Source organism: Dermochelys coriacea, chromosome 28, assembly GCF_009764565.3.
Source record: "Dermochelys coriacea isolate rDerCor1 chromosome 28, rDerCor1.pri.v4, whole genome shotgun sequence".
Taxonomy (NCBI): Eukaryota; Metazoa; Chordata; order Testudines; family Dermochelyidae; genus Dermochelys; species Dermochelys coriacea.
In genome coordinates, this window is record NC_050095.1 from 2,514,565 (window position 1) to 2,537,178 (window position 22,614).

Here is a 22,614-nt window from a genome sequence, read left to right on the forward strand (position 1 = left end):
CTGTCCAGGTCCACTGTGGTCTTTATACCCTGCCCCCCAGATAGGAAGCCTGCCTTCTCCTTGCAGCTGACCATAAATTCGCTGCAGCATTAGTGAGCCCCCCCAAAAAAAGTTTGCGAAGATTTAGCATCTACCAGCATAGGGAAGTTAACAATACACATCACGCTTTCCTTCTCCTCAGCTCTTCCCCCTGCACTGAGTGGCAGGTTTCAGAGCAGCAGCCGTGTTAGTCTGTATCCTCAAAAAGAAAAGGAGGACTTGTGGCACCTTAGAGACTAACCCGGTTATCTGAGCAGAAGCTTTCGTGAGCTACAGCTCACTTCATCAGATGCATCGTGTAGCTCAGGACAGCTTCTGCTCAGATAAATGCGTTGGTCTCTAAGGTGCCACAAGTCCTCCTTTTCTTTCTGCACTGAGTGGACTCTCAAGGAGTGCTACACTTCTCTCTGCTTAAATGAGGCTTTCGACTAATTAAGTTTCAAACCCTGCTCCTGGCTGCTAGCTCGCAACTTGCCGCGTTAACTCTTCGTGTTCCAGTCCTGATTCACCGACTATTAAAATGTAACCTACCGACTGGACTAGTCTTCCCGTTTGTAACAGTCCCGCTTCTCTATCATATTTCGCACAAGGGTATAAAATAGTGTCGGTGAGCCGCTGTCCCCCGCGGGCGAGACATCCCAGCAGTATTGCACACCAGGGACTGCAAAGGATGTTCTGCATTGAGGCTCCGGGTTCAAAAGCCGTTTGCTCCGCGAAGTACTGAGAACCGTTTCATGTCATGCCCCCCACCTCCGAGCCTGGAGCTCCCTTCTGCTACCCAAATCCCACAGCCCCGGCCCCACCCCACACCCTGCACCCTCCAGCCGGAGCCCCTCGGCCCCTCCTGCACCCCAAGCCCCTTCCCCAGCCCGGTGAAAGTGAGTGAGGGTGGGGGGAGACCCAGCCCCCGAGGGAAGGGGGACGCAGGGACCTCGGAGAAGGGGCGAAGTTAGGGTGTTCGGTTTGCAACGATTGGAAAGTTGTCCACCAAATCCCCCGACCGAGGCTGGAGTCCCGTTGTGCCAGATGCTGCCCAGGCCCCGCCTGAGATCTGACCCCCCCCCCGCCCCGCCCTTGTAAGACTCTCTGGATCTGTGGCAAGCCCTCGGCTCTGGAGCGCCCCATGGCAGCTGTTGGGGCGCTGCCGTGTGCCAGCTGGCACCGCCCACCCTCTGTGCTGGGGGGCATGGGCCTCATCACGGGTGCAGCCAGGTGTGGGGCGGCTTGGAAGTGCCAGGCGGGGCTCAGCCTGGGGGGCGCTGCATTCCCCACCTCCTCTGCCCACGCTTGGCCTCCGTCCCGAGCCAGCCGGTGAATAAGCAGGGGTCGCCCAGCCAGCTCCCCGCGAGGGACAACTCAGAGCTGCACCGTCGGGACGGGCTCCCCAGATTATCCGCCCCTTGGAGCCAGAAGCCCCCTCATTGCCTGGGAGCAGCCCGGCCCCCGGCCCATCCCTGATGGCCGTCTACAAAGTCCAGGTGTCCACCGGCCAGGGCGCCCTGGCTGGCACTTTTGACACCATCTCCATCACCCTGGTGGGCATCGACGGGGAAAGCCCCAAGCATCTGCTGGACCAATATGGGTTGGACTTTCAGCCGGGATTAGTGAGTATTTTACGCGGTTCCTTCTGTGGGGGTGTGGGAGGGGGCGGGGATCCATTCAGGAAGCGAGGAGCAATGGTTTGAGGGCCTGGCCGGGACTCAGGACCCCGGGGTTATATTCGTGGCTCTGCCCCCAGAAGCCAGCGCTCGTGCCTCAGTTTCCCCAGAGGTAAAATGGGCGAGAACGACCGCGCATTAGGATTTAGGCAGGCTGCCTAAACCCAAAGGTGGGGTCATTCTCCGCCATTTTACAGCGCTCGAGTCCTCAAAAGAGGGGAGCGGGATCTCCCGTCTCCGTCGGAGCCTGGTTGATGCCGGGCCAGACCAGGCTGACTTACTCAAATGCAGCAAAAGAGGATGGGGGGAGGCAGGGCTGGGTGCCCTCATGCCAGCTTGACGGGGCGAGACCCCCTGACGGAATCCCAGTGCTGTGGGTTGGGAGGGGAGGCCCCAGCCCTGCCTCCAATCCCTGCCCCGCAGTGGGGAGGGTGAGGGGGTCTACAGCCGGGATGCTGGGGATTTCCATGGGGCTGCCAGCGGCCCACGGGGCTGAACGGTACCAGCTGTGGTCTACGGGCTGCACCCTCACCTGGCACCTGGGTTCTAGGCTCTGGACGGTCTGTTATTTTATATCTGGGCAACATCTGGCGCAATCGGGGCCCTGATCTCGGTCAGGGTCTGTGCAGTCCCCGGAGCGACGGGGCCCTGATCTCTGTCGGGGTCTGGTAGCACCTGGAGTGACAGGGACCCTGAACCACTAGTGCTGGAAAGCTTTTAATAGTGGGGGTGCTGAAAGCCAGCCCCGTTACCCCTGTCTGCGCCGCCACCCCCCCACCAGCTGAGGGCGGGCAACAGTACTGTGTCCCTGGGAGGTGGGGACCCAGATAGGAGTAAGGGGGCAAAGACTGGGGGTGAGCGAGCCCCGAGAACGGGGGAGGGGGTGTTGGTTGCGGGGCCCCAGGCATGGGGTCAGTGGCAGGGAAATGAAGCATGCAACCGGCACCTGAGCCCCAGATCGGGGAGTGGAGGTCTGGGCGTGGGACCAGCAGCCCTGCGTAAAACCTCGGGGTGCTGCAACACCCCGTGCAGTCCTAGATCGCATGCCTAAACCCTAATCTCACTTGGGACCTGTGCAGCTCCTGGCACAATTACTCACGCCATCTGAGAATTTGATCAATAAACACTCTCAATGTTTGTATCACTTGGCAAAGGGGGATAAGAGTTCAGCAGCTCAAAGAGCTGGTTTCAATGGAGGCCAAACCCCCAGCGGGTGTCAATGGGCGTCTCTCCATTGGAGTCAAGGCCAGATCCCAACTGGTGTCAATGGGCGTCTCTCCATTGGAGTCAACGGGGCCAGATCCCCAACTGGGTTAAAAGGGGCTGAGGATCTGGCCCCGTTGATTGCAATGGAGAGGCACCCATGGACACCAGCTGGGGATCCAGCGACGGCGAAGAAGGAGCTGTACCCGCAGATCTGCCTGTGCAACCCTCTCCACCCCGAGTGGCCGGGACACCCTCCCCGTGCTTCGTCTCCCCCAGGTGCAGGAGTACGAGGTGCCCAGTGAGCGAGCCCTGGGGCCCATCGTGCTGATCCGGCTCCACAAGGAACCCTACTCCGTATTCCCCGAGAGCATGTGGTACTGCAACACGCTCCGGGTGACGTCCCCCGAGGGGGACACCTACCAATTTCCCTTTTATCGGTGGATTCAGGGCTACTGCACCGTGGAGCTGGTGGAAAGCACAGGTATGACCCACTGCGGGTACGCCTGGACTCCTGGGTTCCCTTTCTTGTTGCCACTCCTGCATCTCTGTGGCTCCTGGATTTCTACGAGGCCCTGGGGCTACCTGTCCCCCCCTAGGAGAAACCCACTGCCCAGGATATCTGAGTCCGGGGCTGCATCCAAGTCACGGGGGTGATTTTAAATCCAGTTTAGCTACGTGGGTGCATCTTTGCCCGTGGAAACACTTCAACTGGCTTCACCTGTCTTAGACAGGTTTAGTCCATGGGGGTCAATTTACAGCTGGCTGCCACCGAGCTGTGAGAGGGGTCAGCAACCGAGCAGAGATCATTTATTTTTTTCCATGAAAAGTGGGAACGGAAGAAAAGTGCCATAGCGATTAGCTAGCTCGCTAGATGGGGTGTGGGGCGGGGGATGGATGGATAGATGGGGCTAGAGAGAAGGCGGGTGTATGGGGTTAGACAGGAAGCTAGAAGGCTGGCACGAGGGAGCCCTGTAGGGTCAGAGGGGTCTGGGATACATCCCCCACTGCAGGGAGTGGTCAGATGTCACAGTCTCTCTCTCTAGCTCAAATCCCTAGTGACGACTCCCACTACCTGCTTCAGAAGTACCGTCATGAGGAGCTGGTGCTGCAACAGGAAAGATATAGGTGAGTCAAAGGGGGAACATTTAGGGCAGTTCCCCTCCCCCTCCAGAGCAATGGGTTCAGGCTCCCCGCAAACTCAGGCACTGTCACTGTGTCAGTTACAGCTGGGTCATGGTTTAAAGCTTTTCTGTGCAGCCCAAAGGAGTAGAAACGAATGAACATTTTTTTAAAAACCCTCAAGCTGAGCTTCTGTTGTAATCGAATAAATAGAGGCAGGGGGACGGGGTCTGAGAGATGAGGCATGAGCCAGTAGGGCCGAGGGCTTAACCCACCCCTGCTTGCTCCTGGAGGTGAAGGAGCGCTCAGTCCCTGCCCTGGCCGCTGTCTTAGTTAAGCCCCAGGTGCGGTGGGGCCTAGTGGATAAAGCCCTGGAGTGGAGAGTCAGGATACCTGGGTTCTGCCACGTCTTGTTTCCCCCCCACCCACTCCATGCCTCAGTTTCACCACCTGTAGAACGACACACTAGTCTTTGCTAAGGCGCTTTGAGATCGTCTGACGCAGAGCAGGAGAGGATTGTTATTAATCGCCCTCTTCCCCGGGACAGGTGGAAGGAGTACATCCCTGGCACCCCCTGGTGTGCCGACATCGACAGTGCCCTGACCGCCGAGGTCAACATCCAGTATTCGTTCCCCAAGGCCTCTGCTTTCTTCGGGCGTGGCTCAGCGGCGTAAGTAGTGGGGCGGTGGGGTGGCTGAAAGTCCACCTCCTAGAAAGGTGGCCCAGCTCTCCAGAGGGATTGAGGTGCCTAAATCCCATTGGAAGAAAAGGGAGTTAGGCACCTATGTATCCTTGAGGAGCTGATCTTTTGTGTCTCTCATTAGGAGTTACAGAAATTATTTAAAGGAGTACTTGTGGCATCTTAGAGACTAGCAAATTTATTAGAGCATAAGCTTTCGATCCGATGAAGTGAGCTGTAGCTCACGAAAGCTTATGCTCTAATAAATTTGTTAGTCTCTAAGGTGCCACAAGTACTCCTTTTCTTTTTGCGAATACAGACTAACACGGCTGCTACTCTGAATCCTGTATCACTGAAGCAGGATCTCTCTCTCTCTCTCTCTCTCTCTCTCTCCCCATCCACCCCATCTATCTATCTATCTATCTACCCCCACACACCCCATCGATCTATCGATCTATCCCCCCACATGCCCTCTATCTCTCCCCATCCACTCTATCTATCTATCTATCTATCTATCTATCTATCTATCTATCTACCTAGGTTCTGCAGGGATCAGTTGCATTCCAGATTGTCCTCAGAGATCGGGGTAGTAAATATACAATTTCTGCTGCTCCAAGGTGAGGTTGGGGCAAGGACAGGTGGGGCAATAAGCCGCGGTGGAGATGGGACAGACCTACCACGCCGGCTGGGTCCCCAAGTCCGCTGGGCCTATGCCGAGAAAATGCCTTTTAATGCAGGCGAATGCGTCCGGGAGCAGGAGAGGCAGGCAGCTCTGCAGAAGGGGGAACGGTGCCCCAGGAAGCCGAGAACTAGGGGTCACCCAACGTGAGGTTCTAGTGGTGCCCGGGCTCAGGGATGTGGAACTAGGGAGTCGGATCCAGGAGGGGTTTGCCCTGTCTGTGGCACTGGTGAGAGGGTCCAGTGCTGGGGGCCAGGTTGGAAAAAGGGCTGGACCCATAGCTAGAGCGACAGATAGATGGGGTGTGTGAGGCTGGAGAGACAGAGGGGTGTGTATGGGGCCAGACAGACATAGGGTGCACATGGGGAAGGACAGGGGGGCGCGTATGGGACAGAAGGGCGAGTACGGGGAGAGACAGACATAAGGAGGTGTGTGGGATCAGACAGATGGAGGCTGTACACTGGATCAGAGACACAGAGAGAATGGGCTGTATGGGGAGGAAAAAGGGGTCACATGGGCCAGACAGACAGGTGTTTATGGATGGACAGAGGGTGCACATGGGAACAGCTAGGCAGACAGGTGTGAAGCCAGTGACCAGACAGAGGGCGTCTATGGGTTCAGAGGGGTGTTGGGGGGACCGACAGAGGATGTGTATGAGTTAAGAGGTATGTTGGGGGAGCGACAGAGGGTGTGTATAGCATCAGAGGGGAATTAGAAGAACAGACAGGGGGTGTGTATGGGTTCAGAGGGGAGTTAGGAGGACAAACAGAGGGTGTGTATAGGGTCAGAGCTCTGTGAGCGGGGACAGACAGAGGGTGTGTATGGGGTCAGAGGGGCATGAGGAGGACAGAGAGAGGGTGTTTATGCGGTCAGAGGGGCGTTAGGAGGACAGACAGAGGGTGTGTATGGGGTCAGAGGGGTGTTGGGGGGACAGAAGGCGTGTATGGGGTGAGAGGAGCGTAACGAGGACAGACAGAGGATGTGTATGGGGTCAGAAGTGTTTTGGGGGGACCGACAGAAGGTGTGTACGGTGTCAGAGGGGCGTGAGGAGGACAGAATGAGGGTGTGTATGGGGTCAGAGGGTCGTGAGGAGGACAGACAGAGGGTGTGTATGGGGTTAGAGGGGCGTTAGGAGGACAGACAGAGGGTATGTATGGGGTCACAGGGGTGTTAGGAGGACAGAAGGAGGGTGTGTATGGGGTTAGAGGGGCGTTAGGAGGACAAACAGAGGGTGTGTATGGGGTCAGAGGTGTGTTGGGGGGACCGACAGAGGGTGCGTATGGGGTTAGAGGGGCGTTAGGAGGACAGACAGAGGGTGTGTATGGGGTCAGAGGGGTATTGGGGGGACCGACAGACAATATGTATCGGGTCAGAAAGGTGTTAGGAGGACCGACAGAGGGTGTGTATGGCGTCAGAGGGGCGTTAGGAGGGACCGACAGAGGGTGCGTATGGGGTCAGTGGGGTTTTGGGGGTACCTACAGAAGGTGTGTATGGGTTCAGAGGAGCCTTAGGAGGACAGACAGACGGTGCGTATGGGGTCAGTGGGGTGTTAGGAGGACAGACAGAGGGTGTGTATGGGGTCAGAGGGGCATTAGGAGGCACCGACAGAGGGTTTGTATGGGGTCAGAGGGGAGTGAGGAGGGACCAACAGAGCGTGTGTATAGGGTCAGAGGGTTGTTGGGGGCACCGACAGAGTGTGTGTACAGGGTCGGAGGCATTAGGAGGACAAACAGAAGGTGTGTATAGGTTCAGATGGGTGTTGGTGGGACTGTTGGAGGGTGTATATCGGGTTAGAGGGATGTGAGGAGCACAGACAGAGGGTGTGTAAGGGGTCAGAAGGGTGTTAGGAGTACAGAAGGAGGGTGTGTATGGGGTCAGAGGGGCGTGAGGAAGACAGACAAAAGGTGTGTATGGTGTCAGAGCGGTGTGAGGGGGGACAGAAAGAGGTTGTCAGTGGGATCCGAGGGGCATTAGGAGGATAGACAGAGGTTGTGTATGGGGTCAGAGGGGCGTAAGGTGGAAAGACAGAGGGTTTGTATGGGGTCAGAGGGGCGTTAGGAGGGACCCACAGAGCGTGTGTATGGGGTCAGAAGGGTGTTAGGAGGACAGACAGAGGGTGTCTATGGGGTCAGAGGTGCGTTAAGAGGGACCCACAGAGGGTGTGTATGGGGTCAGAGGGGCGTTAGGAGGAGAGAGAGGGTGTGTATGGGGTCAGAGGGGCATTAGGAGGACAGACGGAAGGTGTGTATGGGGTCAGAGGGGTGTTACGAGGACAGACAGAGGATGTGTTTGGGGTCAGAGGAGTGTTGGGGGGACCGACAGAGGGTGTGTATGGGGTCAGAGGAGCGTTAGGACAGATGGAGAGTGTGTATGGGGTGAGAGGGCCGTTAGGAGGACCGACAGAGGGTGTGTATGGGGTCAGAGGGGAGTTAGAAGGACCGACAGAGGGTGTGTATGGGGTCAGAGGGTTGTTAGGAGGACAGACAGAGGGTGTGTATGGGGTCAGAGGGGAGTGAGAAGGGACAGACAGAGGGTGTGTATGGGGTCAGAGGGGCGTTAGAAGGACAGACAGAGGGTGTGTATGGGGTCAGAGGGGAGTGAGGAGGGATGGACAGAGGGTGTGTATGGGGTCACAGGGGCTTTAGGAGGACAGACAGAGGGTGTGTATTGGTTCAGAGGGGCGTTAGGAGGACAGACAGAGGGTGTTTATGGGGTCAGAGGGGCGTTAGGAGGGACCGACAGAGGGTGTGTATGGGGTCAGAGGGGAGTGAGGAGGGAACGACAGAAGGTGTGTATGGGTTCAGATGGGTGTTGGGGGGACCGACAGAGGGTGTGTATTGGGTCAGAGGGGCATTAGGAGGACAGACAGAGGTTGTATATGGGGTCAGAGGGGCATTAGGAGGACAGACAGAGGATGTGTATGGGGTCAGAAGTGTGTTGGGGGGACCGACAGAAGGTGTGTACGGTGTCAGAGGGGCGTGAGGAGGACAGAATGAGGGTGTGTATGGGGTCAGAGGGTCGTGAGGAGGACAGACAGAGGGTGTGTATGGGGTTAGAGGGGCGTTAGGAGGACAGACAGAGGGTATGTATGGGGTCACAGGGGTGTTAGGAGGACAGAAGGAGGGTGTGTATGGGGTTAGAGGGGCGTTAGGAGGACAGACAGAGGGTGTGTATGAGGTCAGAGGGGAGTGAGAAGCGACAGAAAGAGGGTGTGTATGGGGTCAGAGGGCCGTTAAGAGGACAGACAGAGGTTCTGTATGGAGTCAGAGGGGTGTAAGGAGGACCGACAGAGGGTGTGTATGGGGTCAGAGGGTCTTTAGGAGGAGAGACAGAAGGTGTGTATGGTGTCAGAGGGGCGTGAGGAGGACAGAGAGAGGGTGTGTATTGTTTTAGAGGGGCCTTAGGAGGACAGACAGAGGGTGTGTATGGGGTCAGAGGGGCGTTAGGAGGACAGACAGAGGGTGTTTATGGGGTCAGAGGGGCGTTAGGAGGGACTGACAGAAGGTGTGTATGGGTTCAGATGGGTGTTGGGGGGACCTACAGAGGTTGTATATGGGGTCAGAGGGGCATTAGGAGTACAGACAGAGATTGTGTATGGGGTCAGAGGGGCGTAAGGAGTACAGACAGAGGGTGTGTATGGGGTCAGAGGGGCGTAAGGAGTACAGACAGAGGGTGTGTATGGGGTCAGAAATGTGTTGGGGGCACCAACAGAGGGTGTGTATGTTGTCAGAGGGGCGTGAGGAGGACAGACAGAGGGTGTGTGTGGGGTCACAGGGGTGTTAGAAGGACAGAAGGAGGGTGTGTATGGGGTCAGAGGGGCATTAGGAGGACAGACAGAGGGTGTGTATGGGGTCAGAGGGGCGTTAGGAGGACAGACAGAGGGTGTGTATGGGGTCAGAGAGGTTTTACGAGGACAGACAGAGGATGTGTTTCTGGTCAGAGGAGTGTTGGGGGGACCGACAGAGGTTGTGTATGGGGTCAGAGGGGCGTGAGGAGGACAGACAGAGGGTGTGTATGCGGTTAGAGGGGTGTTAGTAGGACAGACAGAGGGTGTGGATGGGGTCAGAAGGGTGTTGGGGGGACCGACAGAGGGTGTGTATGGGATCAGAGGGGCTTTAGGAGGACCGACAGAGGGTGTGTATGGGGTCAGAAGGTGTTAGGAGGGTAGACAGAGGGTGTGTATGGGGTCAGAGTAGTTTTGGGGGGACCTACACAATGTGTGTATGGGCTCAGAGGAGCATTAGGAGGACAGACAGAGGGTGTGTATGGGGTCAGAGGGGCGTTAGTAGGGACCGACAGAGGGTGTGTATGGTGTCAGAGGGGTGTTAGGAGGACAGACAGAGGGTGTGTATGTGGTCTGAGGGGAGTGAGGAGGGACCGACAGAGGGTGTATATGGGGTCAGAGGGTGTTGGGGGGACCAACAGAGGGTGTGTACGGGGTCAGAGGGCATTAGGAAGACATGCAGAGGGTGTGTATGGGCTCAGACAGGTTTTGGGGGGACTGACAGAGGGTGTGTATGGCGTCAGAGGGGTGTGAGGAGGACAGACAGAGGCTGTGTATGGGTTCAGAGGGGCATAAGGAGGAGATGCAGAGGGTGTGTATGGGGTCAGAGGGGTGTTAGGAGGACAGAAGGAGGGTGTGTATGGGTTCAGAGGGGCCTTAGGAGGAGAGACAGAGGGTGTGTATTGGTTCAGAGGGGAGTGAGGAGGGACCGACAAAGGGTGTGTATGGGGTCAGAGGGGCGTTAGGAGGAGAGACAGAGGGTGTGTATGGGGTCAGAGGGGTGTTAGGAGGGACCGACACAGGGTGTGTATGGCGTCAGAGGGGCGTGAGGAGGACAGACAGAGGGTGTTTATGGGGTCAGAGGGGTGTGAGGGGGACAGACAGAAGGTGTGTATGTGGTCTGAGGGGCGTATGGAGGACAGACAGAGGATGTGTATGGGGTCAGAGGGGCGTTGGGGAGACAGAGGATGTGTATGCAGTTAGAGGCGTGTAAGGAGGACAGACAGAGGGTGTGTATGGGGTCAGAGGGGTGTTAGGGGAAACAGAGGGTGTGTATGCGGTTAGAGGGGTGTAAGGAGGACAGGCAGAGGGTGTGTATGGGGTCAGAGGAGCGATAGGAGGATCGACAGAGGGTGTGTATGGGGTCAGAGGGGCGTTAGGAGGAGAGACAGAAGGTGTGTATGGGGTCAGAGAGGCGTAAGGAGTACAGACAGAGGGTGTGTATGGGGTCAGAGAGGCGTAAGGAGTACAGACAGAGGGTGTGTATGGGGTCAGAGGGGCGTTAGGAGGGACCAACACAGGGTGTGTTTGGGGTCAGAGGGGCGTTAGGAGGATAGACAGAGGGTGTGTATGGGGTCAGAGAGGTTTTAGGAGGACAGACAGAGGGTGTGTATGGGGTCAGAGGGACGTTAGGACAGACAGAGGTGTATGGGGTCAGAGGGGCGTTAGGAGGACAGACAGAGGGTGTGTATGGGGTCAGATAGGCGTTAGGAGGGACCGACACAGGGTGTGTATGGGGTCAGAGGGGCGTTAGGAGGACAAACAGAAGGTGTGTATGGGGTCAGAGGGGCATTAGGAGGACAGACAGAGGGTGTGTATGGGGTCAGAGGGGCGTTAGGAGGACAGACAGAAGGTGTGTATGGGGTCAGAGGGGTGTTAGGAGGATGGACAGAGGGTGTGTATGGGGTCAGAGGGGCATAAGGAGTACAGACAGAGGGTGTGTATGGGGTCAGAGGGGCGTTAGGAGGACGGACAGAGGGTGTGTATGGGGTCAGAGGGACGTTAGGAGGACAGACAGACGTTGTGTATGGGATCAGAGAGGTTTTAGGAGGGACCGACACAGGGTGTGTTTGGGGTCAGAGGGGCGTTAGGAGGACAGACAGAGGGTGTGTGTGGGGTCAGAGGGGCGTTAGGAGGACGGACAGAGGGTGTGTATGGGGTCAGAGGGACGTTAGGAGGACAGACAGACGTTGTGTATGGGATCAGAGAGGTTTTAGGAGGGACCGACACAGGGTGTGTTTGGGGTCAGAGGGGCGTTAGGAGGACAGACAGAGGGTGTGTGTGGGGTCAGAGGGATGTTGGGGGGACCGACAGAGGCTGTGGATGGGGACGCATAGAGACAGGGGTGTGAAGAGGGACAGACGGGGGAGCAGGCAGAGGGCACCCACAGCCTGAGCCCCCCCAGTCTCTGAGCCCAGCTCCCTGTTCCCGCAGGGTGCTGGAGTCCAAGCTGAAGGGGTTCCTGGACCGGCCGTACTCCTGGGAGATGTTAACTGACATCCCAAAGATTTTCTGGTTCTATCACAGCCCCGTCTCAGGTCCGTGTTGCCCCAAGCGCTGTGGGGAGGGGCGGGGAGCCAACCCCAGCACAGGGCGACCCCCTGGCGCTGGAACCCCCTTTCCTTCCCTGCATCCCCTGTGGGGTGGTGAGCCCCCACACGGCCCCTCCAGCATAGCTAGTCCTGCCAGTCTCAGCCCCCCACTAGGGCTCCCCTCACTACTCCCAGCCCCCCTGTTCTATCCGCTAGACCCCACTCCCTTTCCAGAGCTGGGGAGAGAACCCAGGTGTCCTGGCTTGCAGGGACCCCCCACCCCCCGCTCTAACCACCAGACCCCACTCCCCTCCCCTGCCAATGGGGTTTTATTTAAAGAGCTGGCGTGTGTCTGCATCCCCAGAGTACGTCACTGAGCACTGGAAGGAAGATGCTTTCTTCGGGTACCAATATCTGAACGGGTTCAACCCCGTTCTGATCCGGAAATGCTCGGCGCTCCCGGAGAATTTCCCCGTGACGCAGGAGATGGTGGCCGGCTCCCTGGGGGAATCCACCAGCCTCCGGGAGGAGCTGCAGGTAACACCCCGCCCCCCTCCAAATAATCAGAGCCTGGCTGAGTCCCAGCCCTGCCAAGTCCAGGCACAGGTGGCTGCATCTGAGCGCCAGGTGAGGGATCCCTCGATAACCAGCTCCTCCACCCCAGAGGTGGCTGCATTTTAACACTGTGTAAGCGCTGTGTGTGTTGCATGCTGGGACATGCTGAAGGGAAGCTCACAGCCCTGGGAGCGGGGCACTGACCCTCCTCTGCTCTGCGTGACAGAGAGGGAGCATCTATCTAGCAGATTACAAGCTCCTGGAAGACATTCCCACCATTGAAGTGAACGGGCACCAGCAGTACATCGCCGCGCCCCTGTGCCTGCTGCACCAGAAACCCAGCGGGGAGGTCGTCCCCTTGGCCATCCAGGTGAGGGGTTTCTCTGCGCGCCGGCGCCTGCGCGGGGAGTTATCAGGGCCCCTCCTGTATCACCTGGCCCCCCCTGCAGCTAGGGAGCTCCTGGGCTCCATCATTACAAAAGGCACAATTATTATTTCGGACAGGGCCCAAGCGTGCCAGGCGCTGCACAGACCCTGTGGACCCATTGCTCTGATCCAACAGGTGAATGGGTCCATTGGGGGAATATGGGGCTGGATGGACACATTGCTTCGATCCAGGGGGGAATAGGAACTGGATGGGCCCATTGCTCTGAGATGCAAGGTGGAGAGGGGGGGATACCGAGCTGGATGGGCCTATCGCTTTGAGCCAGAAGGGATACCAGACTGGGTGGGCCCATTGCTCTGACCAAGGGGGGTACCGGACCCATTTCCCTGACCCAGCTCCTCCACAGCTCAGCCAGCGCCCAGATCCCGAAAGCCCCATCGTCCTGCCCAGTGACTCCGACTGGCTCTGGACTCTGGCCAAGACCTGGGTGCACAGCTCCGAGTTTCACCTGCACGAGGTCACCTCCCACCTGCTCCGCGCCCACCTGCTGGCCGAGGTCTTCTCAGTGGCAATCCAGCGCCAGCTGCCCATGTGCCACCCCCTGTACAAGGTGAGGGGGGGGCGGAGCTGCTGTGGGCAGGCGGGGCCAGCCAATGGGACGGCGGCAGGCAGCCAGTGTCCACGCCCAGCACCTTATGCAAGGGTCAAACAGGTGGCATCAGGGGTGGGGTGAGTCCCATTCCTGGCTACCCACTGTCATGGAGTCCCCGGGCGATGCTCTGGAGCTGCTCCCTACGAAGCCAGGCAGGACTCGGGGGAAGTCTCCTTTCTGGGAGCAGCCTGTCTGCAGGACACACAGCTCACCCGGCGTCCACCTTCCTGGTCGGACCTCAGAGCATCCAGCCTCCTCTGACCCTCCATGCGCTTCCCACAATGAGTCCGCCCTGGCAGGGTCCTGGGGAAGCCAGAGGGTCCTGCCCCCCAACTCCGCAGTCAGACATGATCTCAGCCAGCCAGTAACACAGAAGGTTTATTAGACGACAGGAACACGCTCTAACACAGAGCTTGTAGGTGCAGAGAACAGGACCCCTCAGCCGGGTCCACTTTGGGCGGGGCAGTGAGCCAGACAACCCCGTCTGCACTTCACTCCATGTCCCCAGCCAGCCCCAAACTGAAACTCTCTCCAGCCCCCGCTCCTCTGGCCTTAGTCCCATTTCCGGGCCAGGAGGTCACTGGATTCCTTTGTTCTCCAACCCTTTAGCTCTCACCTTGCAGGGGGGAAGAGCCCAGGCCATCAGGTGCCAGGAAACAGGGTGTCGGCCATTCTCTGTGTCCAGACCCCTGCACACACCTGCCCTCTAGGGCTCTGCAATGATCATACCCCCTTATCCCACCCCCTAGATATTTAAGAACTGCATAGGGGAAACTGAGGCACCACTACAGTATTCAGAGGAACCATTAAGAACAGTCCCACTTTGTCACACCCACTTCTGCAGGTGCTGGGACTTGTTAAGGGAGTTGACTAAGCGTGCCCAGTTCTTGGTGTGCCTGGCTGGGGCACATGCCCCAGAGGTGCCCAGTGTGTGTGCGCTTTGCCTGGTGCCATGCCCCAGATGTGCCTGGCTCGGGCACATTCCTCAGAAGTGCCGTGTATGCCTTTGTGATGCGCACACAAGGCCTGAGTAATGTTTGCTCCCAAAGAGTTCAAGTGGACGCAACAGTTTGAGAGGGGCCCAGCTGGGCATGTACCCCCAAAGTTGTACTCAGGAGTCACCCGTATCGCCGTGTGTGTGTGTGTGTGTTCTAGAAGTGCCCAGGTGTGTGTGTGTTTGACACCTTCTCTCCAGTTGCTTCAGCCCCTGTGCCTCTTCTCTTTCAGCTCCTGATCCCTCACATCCGGTTCTCCATCCACATCAATGTCCTGGCCCGGACCTTTCTCATCAGCTCCGGGGGCGTATTCGATCGGGTACAGAGGGGATCGTCTCATAATAATAATATAATCCCTTGCTTGTAGCTGGTGTTTTTCAACCCTAGATCTCGAAGCACTTTACAAAGGACATCAGGAGCATTAGCTTCATTTTACAGATGGGGAAACTGAGGCAGAAGGCAGGGACTCATTTGCCTAAGGTCACTCAGCATGCCTTTGGTAGAACCAGGGCGAGCTGGGTTCTAGTCCCTAGGCCACACTGCCTCCCATAGCTTGTTCAGAAAGGAGGGAGAGTGACCAAACTGTCCATCAAATCGTCTACACCACTGCCCCTCCTAATCTCCACCCAGCTCTGCCCCCAGCCTGCTCAGCCAATCAAACGCAAGGCAGAAGCAGCTCCTCCTGGTGGTCGGCGCTCATAGGCCACCTCACAACTGGGATCCAGCGAACATACTTTTCCACACAAAGTTGCACCCGTTGATAACTGAGGTCAGATTTTAATCTGGTTTAGTGCCACACCTCCCCGTGTGGACGCTCTTAATTCATTTTCACTGAAACCACTTCAACCCAAGCACAATTAGTCCTTTTGTGGGCATGGCCCAAAGTGCAGTTTCCTGCCTTCTGATCAGGGCGACGCAGGGCGAGGGAACAAGTTTTTCACTGAAAAATGGCCATTGGTAAAAATAAAAGGTTTTACTCTTAAAATGGTTGGTTTTCAAAAAAAAAGTTCATGGCATTTTCCTTCATAATCGTGATTTTCCTTCCTTCGTGTCCTTGTTTCCTTTTGCTTCTTTTCCCTGAGATTCCCCTTCTTCTTCCTTTCCCTGTTTTCCCGGCTCCTCTCCCCCACCTCACTTTTTCCTGGGTTTTACCGTTTTGTTCTTGGATTTTCCCTTTTCCTTGGTTTTATCCTCTTTTCCCTTCCCCCCCCTTTTTTTTTTTCTTTTTTCCCTTTTTTCTCTTGGTTTGTCTGTTTTTTTCTTTTCATTTATTTCTTGGATTTTTTCTTTTCCCTTGTTTGTTTCTTTCTCTTTTCACTTTTTTCCATTGTTTTTTTCCTTTTTTGCCCTGGGGTTTTTCCCTTTTTCTTTGTTTACCCTCCCCCCCTTTTCCCTGTTTTCTTAGCTTCTTTCTCTCTTCACTTCTTTTTCTTGATTTGTGTTTTTTCTTGGTTTTTCTGGGGTTTCCCCTTTTTCTTGTTGTTCCCCCCTCTTTTCTCTTATTTTTTCACTTCTTTTTCTTGTTTTTTCTTTCTGTTTTTTCTTGTTTTCCCCCATTGTTCATCTTTCTTCATTATTCCTGCTTTCCTCCCTTTTTTCCTTCTTCTCCTTCTTCCTTTTGTCTCCCTTGTCCCCATTTCCTTTTACTTTCCCGGTCACTTTAATCAGTGAACATATTTTGGGAGGGAAAATAAGTTGTCACCAAATGATTTCGTAAGTTCGATTCCCAGCGCTGCCACAGACTCTGGGGAATTAACGCAATTCCAGTGTCCTATCCTATCCCCGGGGCCTGCAGCTCCGTGGCAGTAACTTCCAGCGGGCCCGGGCCGGGTCTATATTCCACAGGCCATAGCGACCGGGCGACCAGGCCTCGCCGAGCTTCTCCGCAAGGGCCTGGAGAACCTGACCTACACCACGCTCTGCCTTCCCGATGACATCCAGGAGCGCGGTGTCAGCTCGCTCCAGAACTACTACTACAGGGACAATGGGCTCAAGATCTGGGCAGCTATAGAGAGGTGAAGGGGGTGCTGGGTGGGGTGTAGGGAGGAGAGATGAAGGCAAGTGCAGGGGAAGGGGTTAGACCTAGTGAAATCACAGGGGGCAAAGGGTTGGGGCTCTGAGTGTGGAGGGGGTCGGAGCAGAGCCCCCTGGGAATCCAGGTCTTGAGCCCTGCATACTGAGAGTGTTCTTCTAGGATCCAGCGAACATCCTTTCCCACACAAAGTTGGGCCCGTTGATAACTGAAATCAGATTTCAATCCGGTTTAGTGACAAATGCCCTTTGTGGATGCTCTTAATTCACTTTCACTGAAATCACTTCAACGTGACCCCAATCGAAGAACAGCCAAAATGAGACCGTCAGCCCCAGGATCTGCTGCCGGTTCATAGAATCATAGAAGATCAGGGTTGAAAGAGACCTCAGGAGGTATCTAGTCCAACCCCCTGCTCAAAGCAGGACCAACCCCAACTAAATCTTGAGTAATGGTCTCAAGTTGCAGTGGGGAAGGTCTAAGTTGGACATTAGGAAACACTATTTCACGAGGAGGGTGGTGAAGCACTGGAATGGGTTCCCTAGGGGGGTGGTGGAATCTCCATCCACAGAGGTTTTTAAGGCCCAGCTTGACAAAGCCCTGGCTGGGATGATATAATTGGGGTTGGTCCTGCTTTGAGCAGGGGGTTGGACTAGATGCCTCCTGAGGTCCCTTCTAGCCCTGATCTTCTGTGATTCTATGAAATCATCCCACCCAGGGCCTTAAAAACCTCTAAGTTCAATTAACTTGCTTTAAATTCACTTCTGTGCTTAACCCGGGGCAAGTCTCCATTTAGAGGGTCACATTTTCCAAAGTGCCCACACGGTCAAAGGAGTGAGGAGTTTTTTTGTAGGATGGCAGTTTTGAAAAGTATAAATAAATTAATTAATTAAATAAAATAGTTTTAGGTTGGCCCCAAACTGACATTTTCAAAATGTTCAGCCCCTCGAAAAAAATCACACTCCAAAAATAATTGGGACTTGGTTTGTTTCCATTTGGAGCATTTTGAAACATTTTTGATTTAAAAAAAAAAAATTTTCCAGGGCACTTTGAACAAATGTTTGAACAAAAAGTTAAATTTTTCGGGGAGGTTTCCAGATTTTCGGGTGGTTTGTTTTTCAGCACAAGATTTGGCAACACTGAATTCATTTGCAAACTCTTTCAGGGTCACCGCGACTCCATTTTGTACCCCCCAAAAGTTTTAGCTCAAACCAGGATCGCTGGAAACTCCCTAGAAGTAGGGGGGCCACCAGCGCTTGCACCATGGCCCCACCCCCACTCCATTCCCCCCAAGGCTCCGCCCTCATTCTGCCTCTTGCCCCTGCTTGCTCCACTCCGCCCCCGCCCCTGTCGCTTCCCCTTAAGGCGGGTAAGAAGCGATGGGGCTCCTTGGCCTCCCCTGTTCCGGCCACCCTGGTGCAAACATTTCGTCCCACTCGATTTAGGAACCTAATTGCCAACATCCATGGGATTTAGGCACTGAACCAGCTCGGGCATTTTGTAAATTGCTCTGGGCACCCAGCTGCCTTTGTAAATTTAACCCACCATGCACCTAAGTCCCTTTGGAGAATGGCAGGCAGGTTCCTAAATCACTTAGAGGCTTGGAAACATTTGACCCTAACCTCTAAAACCAAATCTCCTGGGTGGCACGGGGGATGGAGGAGAACCTGGACCACCTAAGACGTGAAGTTGAAGGGTAGCAGGAATAGCTGTGTGGAGACTGGAGGGAGGGGGGGCTCCCAGGCTTGTCCAAGGGGAGAACCTCTCACCATGGACCCCGGCGTCCAACCTGACCCGATTCCCCTTTACCTCTCCCAGTTTTGTCTCCGGCATCGTGGGGATCTACTACCAGACCAGCCTCTCGGTGCAGAGTGACCACGAGCTGCAGGCGTGGGTGGGCGAGATATTCACCAAGGGATTCCTCGACCGGCAGGCGTCGGGTGAGAGCGCAGGGGTGGCTAGCGGGCAGCAATCTCTGGGCCCGGGGTCACGGGTGCCACTGAGGGGTCCTCCCTCCCACCCCCAAGAACCAGCCCCCGTTAAGGTGTCTCCAAACCCCAAAAAGAAAAAGAGTACTTGTGGCACCTTAGAGACTAACAAATTTATTAGAGCATAAGCTTTCGTGAGCTGTAGCTACAGCTCACGAAAGCTTATGCTCTAATAAATTTGTTAGTCTCTAAGGTGCCACAAGTACTCCTTTTCTTTTTGCGAATACAGACTAACACGGCTGCTACTCTGAAACCTCCAAACCCCAAGGCACTTGTGAAAACGTCAGCCAGGGCCTAGGCGTGACGCCTGCCGTGCAACAGCCATGGGTCGCCCGCACGCCTCCACGTGGCTTTTAGCTCATGTGGTAAAAGCTCCAGAGGCCCCCGGTTCGATCCCACCTGCACAGTGTTACACGTGCACTAACAGTAGTGATGCTGGTATTGCACTGGCCCAGCATCACCGCTGGCAGAGGGAGCAGAGAGGGGAGGCTCCCAGCCAGGGGCAGGGGAGGGGGGGGTCCCGTCCCATGCTCACCAGTCCATCCCTCCCCGGCAGGCGTCCCCTCGGCTCTGGGCACCGCGGCTGAGCTGACCAAGTACCTGACCATGGTGATCTTCACCTGCTCTGCGTATCACGCCGCCGTCAACTCCGGGCAGGTGGGTGAGGGCCGGCCGTCCTGTCCCCCTCTTGGAGGGGTGTCTCTTTCCTTCCCCCCCTTTCCTCTCCTAACACCAGTGTCCCTGCCCTTGGGCCCCAGCCTGTCCCCTCCTGCCTTTTGGGCCCCATTGGGTACACCCCATAATTTGGGGTCTGAGACTTGGTGGCTCATGCCCAGGAGTTACTGTGGCTTAAAGTCCACTCTAGCCCAGATGGAGTTGCTGGGAGCCAGGACTCCTGGGTTCTATCCGCAGCTCTGGAAGGGGAGTGGGATTTAGTGATTAGAGCAGGGGGCGGGGTGGCTGGGAGCCAGGACTCCTGGGTTCTCTCCCCGGCTCTGGGAGGGGAGTGGGGTCTGGTGGGTTAGAGCGGGGGGGGCTGGGAGCCAGGACTCCTGGGTTCTATCTGCAGCTCTGGGAGGGGAGTGAGGGCTAGTGGTTAGAGCAGGGGGGGCTGGGAGCCAGGACCCCTGGGTTCTATTCCTGGCTTTGTCAAGCATCTTGCACATGTTCCGTCCCCTCCCTCTGATAATTTTTTTTAAAGAAAATATTCACTTCCTTTGTAATTTTTCCATTTTTTCAACAAAATGAATTGAAATGAAAATCCATGGCAGAGATCGGGGCCTAGTCATACCAGGCACTGCACAGACCCCAGCTCAGATCAGGGTCCCCCCTTGTGCCGGGTGCTGCACAGACCCCCCCTTTGACTGAGCTCAGGTCCCCCCTTGTGCCGGGCACTGCACAAACCCCCCCAACCGAGATCATGTCCTGCGTTGTGCCAGGCACTGCACAGTTCCCCCCTGACCGAGATCGGGTCCCCCTCTGTGCCAGGCACTGCACAATCACATAGTGAGAGATGGTCCCTAACCAAAAGAGTTCACCCTCTAAGTAGACAAAAAAGACAATGGGAAGAACGGTCACCTTCCTCATACAGATGGGGAAATTGAGTCATAGAGCGATTTGGTGCCTTGCCCTGTGGCACAGAGGGAGATCATGGAGTCGCTGGGACTGGAATGCAGGTCAGAGACCCAGCCACAGATCCAAACTGCCTCTGCAGTTTACTGAATGGGGCCTGGGTCAGGCTGGGTGATGGGCAGGGTCCCAGGACCCCCTGGGCAGTTGGTCCTGTGGCTCCTGCTCTGGACTCCTGGGTCCTCTCATGACCTTGCCAGCCAAGCTCCCCGGTGGGATCTAACCTCTGGCTTCCCTTTCCCGGCCCCAGTTCGAGCTGGCAGTCTTCATGCCCAATTACCCATCATCCATGAGGAAGCCGCCACCCCAGAACAAGGCCAACGTGACCCTGAAGGAGTTCCTGGACACCATCCCTGAGATGAACACCACCCGCCTGATCCTCTCTGTCCTCTGGGTGCTGCGTAATGAGGATCAGGACATGGTGAGAAGCGGGGCTGCTGGGGCTGGTGGAGCAAGAGGGGGGGACCCTGGATGGGGGTGTCTTTTGGGAGAGGAGCCCCCACTCTGAATCTTTCAGTATTGGATTAGGGGCATGTGTCCTCCACTGCCTGTGAAACACCCACAGAGGGGCCAGACCTCACCTGGTGTCAATGGGCGTCTCTCCATTGGAGTCAATGGGGCCAGATCGTCAGCTGGTGTCAATCATCAGGAGGTCCATTGGACCGGATGCTGATTTGAGGACATGGACCCAGGCATTTCAGCCCCTTTCCTGTTACACTATCAGCAGGCAGTGGGACATGGTGGGGGTGGATGGCCACTGTGCCGGCAGGGAGGAAATGTCCCCAAAGTGACATTCATGTGATTATTGTTTAGGGACCTGGGGCCTTTCAGAAGAGGTGGGGAGAGGTCTTTCCCTACGGACACGGGTTCGACCACTATTCAGACATAAAGTACTCTCCAGTTCTCTCCATAGACCCAGATCACCCTGAGTATTGTTAAACATTTCTGACCCAGGCAGTTTAACCAAAATTTTGGACCCTGCAGTTAGAATTATAGAAGAGTAAGACTGGAAGGGACTTCGAACGGTCACCTAGTCCAATCCCCTGCACTCAAGGCAAGAGTAAGTTTTATCTATGATTTAGTTGGGGATTGGTTCTGCTTTGAGCAGGGGGTTGGACTAGGTGACCTCCTGAGGTTCCTTCCAACCCTGATCTTCTATGGTTCTGTGATCTAGACCATCCTTGGCAGGTGTCTGATCAACCTGCTCTTAAAAATCTCCAGTGACAGAGATGGGTGAATCTGTGACTTTTTTGGTTTGTTAGACAAGGTGGGAGAGGGAATCTCTCTTATTGGACCAACTTCTGTTGGTGAGAGAGACAAACTTTCGAGCTCTTTCACCAAGGAAAGTTGGTCCAATAAAAGATACTACCTCCTGCATCTTGTCTCTCTAATATCCTGGGACCAACACGGCTATAATAGCGCTGCTTTTGTCGGTGATTTCGAGAAGTTGAAAATGAATCGTTTAGGGGTCAAACACAACCTGTTGTTCAACCCGAAAGCAACGTTTCCTTTCGATTCTGAGCATTTTTGTGTGTGGACATTTTGGAACGATAGACACAAAAAGCCATTTGGAACTGAAATATGGGTTGAAAACTTAAAAAAATAAAAATGCAACCCATTTTGAGTTTTATTTTTAAATTAACGCTTTGGCAAAAGGGATAATTCAGAAAATATTTTGGTGTCACCAAACATACATTTTTTCTCAAAAAAAAGAGAAAAATGTGGGTGGAAAATTATTACTCAGGTGTGGATTGTTTCCATCAGGAATCCATCAATTCCATTGGTGATGGATCCAGGTGTTCCTTTGATGGAATTGTGTTTATTTGCAGAGTCTGGAGGACTCAAAGAACAGGAAGCAATTTCCTCCCTCACAGTTCCAAGCCTCCTTCCAACTAGCACTCAGCCCAAAAACCTTCTCTCTCTCTAGGCTTTGTCCGGAGCCACACCCCCAAAGCTTGTTCTGGCTGTCTCCTTGGCTCTGTGCTGCTTCAGTGTTTGTTTCTCTTGCATGCAAAGCTCCACCAGTCAGTGCCCCAGCCCTTGCCTTTGCCATCTCAATCCCGGAGAAAACCTCTCTTCTCTACTCCAGCCTTGGAGTAATAAGAATGCAGCCCTGGAGTTGATCCCGTGGGGGGGGGGGGTCAGTGATTTTGATGCCTCTGTATTCACCACTCCCCTTGTTCCCTTCCAGAGACCCCTGGGGACATACCCCGAGGAGCACTTTACCGAACACGGGCCAAAGCAGCTCATGGCTGCCTTCCAGGATCGCCTCGCAGAGATCTCCCGGGAAATTGAGGAGAGGAACCAGTCACTAGCTCTGAGCTACAACTATATGTATCCCCCTAACATAGAGAACAGCACAGCCATATAACACCCAGAGGTGCCACCCCTCCAACTGCCCCGTGATGGAGACCCCCTCACCCGGACACTCACCGCTGAATGCCCCCCACAGGACCAGGCCAACAGCATCTCCACAGCCAAATGCTCACTGGCGTCCTGAGCGTGGGGGTGTGCACGGGGTGTGCCCAGGGACACCCTAATGCCCTGCTGAGCTCCGGCTGCTCCTCCCCCTCCCCGGCTGGAGGCTTTGGGGGGGCTGCAGCAGTTGCAAGCAGTGATGGCGGCGGAGCCCTGTTCACATCGCTGCTGGCCCCAGCGGCGCGGGGTGAGTGGAGGCGGCCCGGCC

General features: G+C 55.6%; 3 protein-coding genes and 1 pseudogene across 6 annotated transcripts in view; 2 read left to right on the forward strand and 2 right to left on the reverse strand.

Annotated features, from left to right (window-relative positions):
* LOC119849428 (zinc finger protein OZF-like) overlaps nt 1-22,614 on the forward strand; it is a 776,365-nt gene that overhangs the window by 81,017 nt on the left and 672,734 nt on the right. The gene's annotated exons all lie outside the window — the stretch shown is intronic.
* The window catches only part of LOC119849371, a 1,398,949-nt pseudogene that overhangs the window by 49,920 nt on the left and 1,326,415 nt on the right, over nt 1-22,614 (reverse strand).
* Nucleotides 1-22,614, reverse strand: part of LOC122457746 (zinc finger protein 28 homolog) — a 173,428-nt gene that overhangs the window by 21,053 nt on the left and 129,761 nt on the right. The window lies entirely within an intron of this gene.
* On the forward strand, nt 1,192-22,614 carry LOC119849392 (hydroperoxide isomerase ALOXE3-like). Of its 2 annotated transcripts, XM_043503793.1 has the most exons (14): nt 1,193-1,643; nt 3,180-3,384; nt 3,947-4,028; nt 4,570-4,692; nt 11,598-11,701; nt 12,060-12,232; nt 12,477-12,620; nt 13,042-13,245; nt 14,515-14,601; nt 16,128-16,297; nt 18,130-18,251; nt 18,856-18,956; nt 20,179-20,349; nt 22,120-22,614. In XM_043503793.1, the coding sequence occupies exons 1-14, from the start codon at nt 1,497-1,499 to the stop codon at nt 22,297-22,299; spliced, it is 2,013 nt and encodes a 670-aa protein (XP_043359728.1). In that variant the 5' UTR covers nt 1,193-1,496; the 3' UTR covers nt 22,300-22,614. The 2 variants fall into 2 exon arrangements, with proteins under 2 accessions (XP_043359729.1, XP_043359728.1); XM_043503794.1 differs by lacking the exon at nt 12,477-12,620 and having other exon boundaries at nt 1,192-1,643.